Here is a 9,614-nt window from a genome sequence, read left to right on the forward strand (position 1 = left end):
AGATACGAGTGTGTTTTGGTCTGAAATGTGTGAATAAACCCCAGAACAAAAACTAAACCTCTTAATGTGAAGAAAATGAGTATTGTGTTCCTCATCATTCCTGGCATTTAGGAACTAAAATCAATGTTGGTAATTCCAGTTAGTCTAAAACAGGAAATGTTATTGACAGACAATAAGAAAAACATATGTACTTTTCTTTAAACTAACCTTTACTACATTGATATCTAGCATCAGTCTGTCTGAATGATTGGTTTGAATCAATGTTTTCTGGAATTTCAAGTCACAAAGTGTCTGTGATTCCTCTGTTGTTTCAGAGCGTCAGAATCCTCAGTTCCAAACTTTCATTCTTCTCTTACTTCCGTCTCTAAAAATGACAGATCACAAACACTTCTAAAACCCCGTGGGGGCTAATTGCTGCCACCAGAAAGCTACGTCCCCTTTAATTTCTCTGGAATGACCTGAAAAAGTTCCCACCTTACTGTGACAGATGCATTTGTGTTCTGAGTCAGGGCCTTAATGTTTTCTGACATCTTCCCTTTGCAGATTAACCCAAACCGACAGGGCTCTTATCTTGCGCTCCTGCTCAGCCTTATGCTAAAATCTCCAAATGATTTTACGTCTCATGCCGCTGTGTTCAGGTCAGAGACGAGACATCTCGTCATTACCAAATGTTTCTGCAATGCCATGAAAGTTGTTTAAAGATGTTCCCATTTTCAGATCATTTGCATTGATCATTTGTACTTATGCTGTGGAGCATCAAGATTTGTATGGCATATTTCATTGACAATGCAGTTCAAATTGCTTTACATCATAAAATCACAAAAATAGAGTCATAGAAAACACCAGTCAGTTGAGAAAACCAGTAAACATTTTACATTTTGTCTAGTCCTGTCAACATGTTGGTCATTTATTGTGGCTCCAAAGCAACACTAAGCAGGTTTAGACTTGATTTAAAGGAGCTCCATTTTTCAGCTGTTTTGCAGTTTTCTGGAAGCTTGTTCCAGGTGTGTGGTGAACAGCTGAATGCTGCTTCTCCATGTATATATGTGTATGTATATGTGGGCGAGTATATAAATGTGTACATATATAATTTATCTGAGTGTAACGCTGCGTTTTGACGCACACATTCATTTCTCAATGTCAATATAAATATTTGTCAGCAGTCGTTTCCTGCATGCGAGGACATTTTCGAGTCATGTAATGATGGCAGCATCATCTTTGTCACATGAAGAAATGACTTTAATCACACCCGTCCACTAATTAAGCCGACTTTGTCTATACCAACATGAATTTATATTCATATTCCAGCTCAATTTCAGGAAAGTTCTCATGCTTTCTGAAGCCAAGCTAAAGAATAAAACTAAATCATTGAAATCAACAGGCCTACACACTACCTACTGTCACCACTTGGTGGCACCATTGTGATCTTCTCAGAATGAGCCACAAAAAACTGGGAAAAAAAAGCGAGTATACAGATTAACAACAGGGATCTGAGACCTTCTGCTCACCTCTTGGTGGGACGGTGGCTAACCACACATGGAAGGAAACAATAAATAAAAGGGTTTGGTCTGTGACGGTTTGTGTAGTTTGTTTGTGCCAAGATGAGTGTGCACATTAATCTAAATGTGCGTATGTGTGCGTTATTGAAGCTGAATCCTGACAGACCCGCTTCACACTGGTAGTTTCTAGTAAAAGAAAAAAAATAAATAAATAATTGAACACATTTTAATTTTAATATTTCTTTTAATACATAGTTTTTCCTCAGACTGTACAACAAAACAGTTCTATTAGCAGATCAGTCAACATCAAAGATGAAAGAAAAGAAGATTCACTTGAGCCAGACGTACTTGTCTCCAACATCTGCATTGTAGCCACGAGCGTAATTCTTCCCAGGCAGCTGAAACAACAAGACAGAGCAGCATTCATTTACTGCCACGTCTCACCGTTATGGACATTTCTCCTATTCAAACATGAGACAAAATTTCAACTAATCAGAATCAGTAATTTTGACATAAGATGTATTCTGTCATTGCATTCTTATTCAACAAGCTAAAGCAGCATCCTGAAGACTCAGAGAGGATGAAAATTGAGTTTCCCTACATCGTTGCTCTAGCTTCTGTTTATTTCAGCCACCAGAATAGTAAAACACTTTTTGTCAAATTCCAGTTTGGAATCCTGAGCCAGACGCTCAGGGTTTCACAGGACGTTCTAAGAGTTGTGAAAATGTGGGCCACTGGCTGAAATGTGCTGAGGGAGCCATTCTGCTGCTGCGTGTCGCCGTCCTCATTCCCTCCTCTGAGATCCTGACTCGGAGTGAAATGTCAGGTCATGGCCTGCTGTTGCATTACTCGGCCCGACTCATGCAGCAGGGGGAGACAAAAACGGCTCCAGTCAATAAACAGGAAAGGTCAGACCCGAATGTTTCCCCACAAGACCGATGATACAAACAGCCGGCTGGAATATTCCACATGTGACATTTGTAACTACGAGGGGTTCGATATTTCAGCACAGGAAAATGACTTTCATCAGGCTGACTTGGTGGCCCAGAGAAGAGGAGAAAAATAAGAAGAGTCAATAAAAGGGGAACAAAGCAGACATGAGAAAGAAAAGGTTCCTCATTATGGATTTTCAGGCTTTTACAAAGCTCTGCATCAGATAAAACAGCCAACCCAATCAAAGAGCTCTGCTGAACTAAAACACCTCAGCTGGCAAACACAAAACAAATCAGAGCCTAATGTCGTCATTCATCCTTCAACCTGGCGGAGGGGCTGTGAACACATCAGCTTATCAGAGCTGTCAGCGCTGCTCCTCATTCACATCTCAAAGCATCTCCATGTTTGTTTGCTGACAATCTGTATGGAGATCAGTTCCACACTCAAACTTCATGGGGTATTTTTGCAGGGATTTCTGCAATATTCTGGACATTAAGGAGCAAAATGAACTACTTGAACAATACTTATCGTTAAAACAACACACAGCTGGATTTTTAGCACCTGATTCCTGGTGTGGGTCAAATTTAACGCTTTTTCTTGGCAACTGAGGTATATTTAGATCAAATCCATTTCAAAAACTACAGCTACCAACTTGTCACATAAGAACACTAGATCCCGACTTCTAAAAGCACAAATTGTGAACATCGGCATATTTACAGCTTTTGTAAAAAACAAAAAAAGAACCTCAAAAGAACAGTTTTTGAAGTTTGTTTGGCATTTTAAACAATCAGTTTAAACCTGAATTTAAAGATGTCTTAAGTCCAAACATGTGTAGACAAATGGTATTCTTATGCTTCAGCCAGTGAGTCAAAAACCTAATAAATAATGATAGATGAAATGGTAAAAATCAACGTATGACGTCTCAAATGAGATAATAACCAATTATTAACTGTTATTACACATCATTTGGATTTTGTCCTTTAAAAACACAAAAAAACCTAAAAAATTTCCATCCTCAATATTATGCTTTTGGAAAATAATAAAAGGTCTGGCTTCAATGACCATGGTGGGACTATGATGTGCAGCTGTATGCAGGACATCAGAACCGGTTCCAGCCCACGCATGTGCCAACTCACCGCTCTGTAAGCGTAGTACTTCTGGTCGTAGTCGTGGGCTCCGATGGTGATCTCRGGCAGGAACACGGGTATGTGCGTGAGCGAGCCGACCCTCTCTTTGTCCTGCACTCTGAAACGCAGAAGAGAGGAACTTGCAGACTAAGGAGCTGGTTTGCGTGCTCAGAGAAAAGAGGCGGAGCAACTCACAGTTTCCTCATGTGGTGGTAGGTAACGTCGTCCTGCTCCAGCCACGGCCCCTTGTCGAACTTCAGGTACTCTATGTCCTCCACAACCTGGGACAAGCATGGAGGTGAACATGTCTTCATCAGATCATGATATTCACATTCTGCTAATGTCGAAGAAACACAATTTTGCAATTGCAATGTTTCCATTAATTAAGAAATTAAATTCAAATAACGCATGAATATGCAAATTCACACGATAAGTTATTAAAAATCATGACAGTGATGGACGTAAACAGTCGCATGAGGTGATTTTGCAGAAGAGTTATGGATTCAACATGTTGGAACGACACACAGGTTTTTATGAAGTGTGTGACATTGTGAGAGCTCTGGTGGAGTCAGCTGCACATTGTCCAAAAAAAACCTAACAACTACAAATTGCAGAAGAACACTTCCTGTTGTCTTTCTCGTGGTTTTTGCCAGTAGTAACATCTGGCTGGTGATCATATGACTTGTGATGCAAAAAAAAAAAAAAAAAGCGGTTAAAGGCAATGAAGATAGTGTCTTACCCTCTCAGCGTCCTGAACTTGGGTCGTATCATAGACCAGCAGTTCAGAGGTTTCTCTGAAGATGACACGGTGAGAGGGTTAATGATCAACAGATACAGATACATGTCCAACGCTCTATGGTCACATACCGGACGCTAGGGAGGAAAGACTTCTTGTAGGAATCCTCTATGCTCTTCAGATACTGCAGGGAAACATTCTGCAGGTGGGGCTGAAAAAAAATACATTACAGAGTAACATCAGACAGCTGTCACCAAGCCGGTTACCGTCTCACGGATGAGACGGTAACCAGCTTGGTGACAGCTGTAGTAACCAGATGTAACTATTGACGGTTACAGTAGTTAGTTAACTAGCTAACTAGGTAGCAGATGGTAACATCTAACTTGCCTAGTTAGTATCAGCTAGTAAAGTCCACTGACTATAGCAGCGCTAGTACGACCGTACCTTCCCGCTCTGCTTGAGCTTCTTCTGCACCTCCTCTGCTGGTTGGTCAACGTACAAGACGAGGTGAGGAGGGAGGAACTCACAGATGCTGATGGTTTTGATCTGATTGTAGTGATTCACACCTGCAGATCACACACTGATGAATAAAGAAGCCTGTGTGGTCTGGTTTTAATCAGACTGAATGAAGGGTTTCTCACAGAAAACAGAGGAGAGGCTGCCCTCTGACCTTCAGGGCCCCAATAAATATACTGAAAAAATATATRACCCCCCCCATGTCAACTATTGTTGCCATGTGGAGTCAACACCTGTAAATGAGCCTTTGCTGACATTTTATTGTGTAAAAGAAATATTTCTCTTGATTTGTGTATAATTTTTAATCCATCTTCYTGTCAGTGAGCATCACTCAGTGAGTTGTTTTCTTTTACCCAGTGCATGGGTGGGGCATGTCCAGTGGGTGATCAGACAAAATGAGCAACATCTGGACAATCCTTGGACTGGAGACAGTAAAAGGCCCCAAMATGTCAAATTGTGTCACAAGTCATAAAGTCTCAGATGTCTCATGTTATGTAGGAGCCATTGGCATGTTGGATGCAGGGATGTCCACCAGAGCAGTAGCTGCATGGCTCAATGTCCGTTATCGGACAATAGACCTTTTAAGAGTTTGCTTCAAGGGTTGTGCTGTGGTGGTGCAGGGGTTAAGCACAACCCACATATAGAGGCCCTAGTCCTCGACGTGGCCGTCGCTGGTTCGATTCCTGGCCTGGTGACCTTTGCCGCTTGTCTTCCCCCTTCTCTCAGTACCAACTTTCCTGTCAATGAACKATCAAATAAAGGCCACAAGAGCCAATAAAACCTTRAAAAAAAARRRKTTKRWTYCAACAGACTGGAGCTACTGCACATCGAYCTCATCCTCATCGGCCACSTCTGACYGCTCMAGCACAACATCGCCACATCCAGCTCATCCATCTGAGGATCAGCAACACACACAGCTGATGAGACTAGTGGTCTGCACAACAGACGCATCACGCTTCAGACTGTCTGTAACCRCCTACAAGAAGCCAACTTGCATGGTCAGCAAACTCCTCAACCTGACTCCTATCATGTTCAAAGGACTGTAGAATCTGCTACAAATGGCCAAACCACAATGTTATCAATGCACATATGAAGTAATAGGACTTTATGGGACAAGTTTTTCTGATCTCCACTCTGCAGCCAGCTGGCCCTGTAGCTCTTGCTCATGTGTTCACAGGTCTGCTCTACAGAGTGGAGCAGAGATAGCAAAGGCATTTCATATGGCGCAGGTTGAAGCATTGTGGCACCTCAAAACAACAAGGTGAGCGCAACAGCTCCTCCGTGCGATGAACTACCAGCCCACTAACACACTAGTTCACTCGAGTAAACATAACTATCATCGCAGACACAGAGCTGGGCCAGAGTGTGCGAGAAGTAAATGCGAACATGACATAATTCTTTGTTTACAAAGACGTATCATTCTCACGGCACGCTCGATGCGCACCTGTGAAAGAGCGACTATAGGTTATATTTGTTGCTGTACAAGCAGAGCCAGAGCTGTGGCTTTTAAACTTGACTCCTACCTTGGTGTAAAATGCCTGTACAAGTGAAGCTGCTCTGCAGGAACACCTTGAATGAAATTTTTCTCACATCATCACATCAAGGAAAACTTCTGAGATGCAACTGTGACAGCGTGTGAGGTGGCCAATGCCCAGTGCTGGACTAAGGTCCAGACCTGTAACGATTCCTTCAATGATTCGAGTACCTTGATCATTATAATTCCTCAAGGTAAATTATCTGCCTCGAAACTCTGTTAAATTATGTTTTACTGTTCAGCAAACCAATAAAAAATAACGTAACAAATTATGTTAATCACTAGTAAAACGGGCCATTATTAATGTTGCATAATGCTTCCACTGCCGCCTGTGAGTTGTTGACGAGATGGTAGCAGCACAACATCCAATTTTCAAATTCAATCCAGAGGGATTTCATTCATTGACGTCCAGGTTTTTTTAGTTTTTTGGAGGACCAATAGGCATCCTTAAAATGTCTGCCTTTGTATGGAATACAAGGGCTTTTTTCACCAGGAGCTGCTGCCTAGCAAATGGTGGTGAAGAGTGATGATTGTATTTATACAGATGCAGTGGAGACTGATGCAGACAGAACACAGTGGGCTGCTGTAGCTGATGCTTAGTTTAGCTTTACAGACGAACCTGAAAATACCTTTCCCATCATTCCGCTCACAACAAATGAGCGGCACAGTGCACCGTGGGGGTACGTAGCTGGAAGATGGGATTTTTTTTTGTGTGGCAAAGGTGCCAAATCCTGTCATGGACATGGAAACAAAAGCTATGAATGGCTGGGCAAAATCAGATTTCATCCATTAAGTTGTGTCTCTGTAAGCCTATTGCTTTACTATTAAATTGAATATAATTTAAGATTATTGTATAATTTTTGTCCAGGTTAACTTACAAAGTGAGCTCCTATTGTCACATGTTAATTTTCTAACTAATTTGTACATCTCTAATTGTAAGGGAAGCACAAATATGAACATGTGGGCCAATTTTGATATGCAATATTAACACTGCTGTTATGGCAGTATTTCCCAATCAAATATTTACAAATCAAATAAAATCAAACTTGATCAAATGTTTTATTCGATTAACCGTCAGAATAATTGACAGTTTACTCGAATACTGAAATAATTTTTACAACAGCCCAGTAAAACCTTGGTTGAAAAGCCAATGTCTAGCCGTCTTTGTTGCCAGATACTTACACTCCTTCCTGATGTAGCCCTGGTTGAACATGGCATCCAGAAAGACCATGTCGCTGAATGGAGAGCGCTCCAGGATTACTCCTTGGCCTTAAAGAACAGCATATCAGGAAGGAGGTGAGTGGTTTTCTTCATCACCTCTGTCTAGGAGAAGTATGAGTATATGGGTGGTACCTGTGGTGAGCAGGTGCTCGACGGCGTCTGAGTACTGCAGCAGCCTCATGGTGTACATCCACAGCTGCAGCCTGTAGCTGTTGCCATCTGCAGCTTTAGGGTCTGCGTAGAACTTCTCCAGGCTGCACATGCCATTAAAGTCACGAGGGAGGGGCTCCTTCTCACCAGTCATCCTGTCCAAGTAGAAGGTGTCAGCCTCTGGCATGTACAGCATCCCTGTGGACACATTCACCAGAACCAATCAGCTTTCTCCTCCCAGATGTCAGAACCCACAGCAGCTAGTGTGTGGGGTTTATTACCAAGTTTGTCAGCCAGTTTCTGGGCCAGCGCTCCTTTCCCTGAGGCTAGGTTGCCATCAATTGTGATGATTTTGCTGAACTGGTTGAACCGCGGCGTGGTCCTCTCACCCAGAATGTATGCCCACCAGCCATACTCCAGTCTCCGCCCTGGGCTCGTATGGACACTCGCCTGCAACACACACCATCACACTCCATTTCCACACATTTTAACTCGGATTCAGGCTTCTTGCTAAAGGTTCATTTGCTTTCACTCAACAGTTCAGTCATCTTTAGTTAATTGTACAACACAGTCTTCACTACAAGTTTGTGCAAATTCATAAAGAAATTATTTCTTTAGCAATTCCTACATCAGATCTGACAGACAGCAAAACCCACACAACGGCAAAATAACCTGGCCCAAATCTCAACCTCTAATGGAATTCATGTTGAGCTCGCCGGATATTGTCATACACATTTATAACCATCAAGACAATGTTTCAAACATGTTAATGTTTTCAGGTTTGATAGTCCTAGTTAAATCTCACTTAAAATCTCTAATAATGTCTTCAGTTCTTTCACATTTGGGGATGTTCTGTGTTTCATGGACAGTTTGAACTCTGGAGCTTCTGATGTCAATCTCGTAATCACTTTGAGTAAATACTTTTAAATATGCATGTAAATGTCAAATATCAATCTACTGTTTAATGCCTTTCAGAACTGCTTTGTTGAATATTTTTAAGTCACTTAAATATGTCTCTAATGTAAGAAAACGGTCCCGGCTTGCTGAAACATTGCAAAGTCCTTGCTACTTAAAATATGTCACATATGTTTGTTTTAGCTTTTCCTCTTTTATTTTTGCTTTAAAAAGTTACTCATTTCAAGATTTCTGCTCTGAGAACAGTCATACTATCAAGTTGAGTTCCCCGACTTGTTTTGTACATAGCTTTTCTAATAAAGAATAAGTGAAAGAAGGCAGGGTTTACGCAGTGCTTAGCTGTGCTGCTCCAGCATGACCTAATGTAAAACAAGCGAACCTGCAGCCTTTAACTCATCAGTATCCAACATTCTGTTTGCTACTTTCTGCTAAAAGAAGAGGTAAACAAGCCGCTGTTCGGCGACAGAGGCGTGTGAAACTACCTGCTAAGAAGCTAACAGTGTTAGCTTGTCCTTGTGAAACAGAATTGCTCACGGGGCCGGTACGGACCCAGAACAGCTCAGTTCTGCTGCTCACCTTCTGAACAACGCTCCCCGCTCTGACAGCAGTTGTTCTCGCTGGGAAGAGGAACCGGACCACCGTCAGGGCCATCTTAGCTGTCCTCCAAACAGTGACCCGAAAGCTACCGCTACCGGGCGACTCAAATATACGTCATACACTAAAGAGAGCCTGCACTCGACTTTTTTTATTATCTTTATTGAGACACAGAATACAGAGCAGTACAATAAAATACAGTGTGATATAATGATAACCGCCAGGGGGTGACAAACATCAAGACAATGCTTCAAGATAACGTTACAGAAATACATTGAAGAGGGGTGCAAGTTGACTATAGTGTTGGTTGAATTTCTAATAGTTTTGATGTATTGTTTGACCTTATTTTCAAAAATGGAAACAAGTGATTTTTGATTAGTGTAACGGCA

The 9,614-nt window shown here is 41.8% G+C and overlaps 1 protein-coding gene across 1 annotated transcript; it reads right to left on the minus strand.

Annotated features, from left to right (window-relative positions):
- Window positions 1-1,714: 1,714 nt before the first annotated feature.
- On the minus strand, window positions 1,715-9,360 carry ndufa10 (NADH:ubiquinone oxidoreductase subunit A10). The gene is made up of 10 exons (XM_008438451.2): window positions 9,208-9,360; window positions 7,998-8,166; window positions 7,699-7,914; window positions 7,528-7,614; window positions 4,740-4,861; window positions 4,427-4,506; window positions 4,299-4,353; window positions 3,755-3,840; window positions 3,569-3,677; window positions 1,715-1,897 (listed from the first exon to the last, which is right to left on the minus strand). Exons 1-10 carry the CDS (start codon window positions 9,280-9,282, stop codon window positions 1,829-1,831), a joined length of 1,068 nt encoding a protein of 355 aa, XP_008436673.1. The 5' UTR covers window positions 9,283-9,360; the 3' UTR covers window positions 1,715-1,828.
- Window positions 9,361-9,614: the final 254 nt, after the last annotated feature.

Source organism: Poecilia reticulata, linkage group LG2 (assembly GCF_000633615.1).
Source record: "Poecilia reticulata strain Guanapo linkage group LG2, Guppy_female_1.0+MT, whole genome shotgun sequence".
NCBI classification, from domain to species: domain Eukaryota; kingdom Metazoa; phylum Chordata; class Actinopteri; order Cyprinodontiformes; family Poeciliidae; genus Poecilia; species Poecilia reticulata.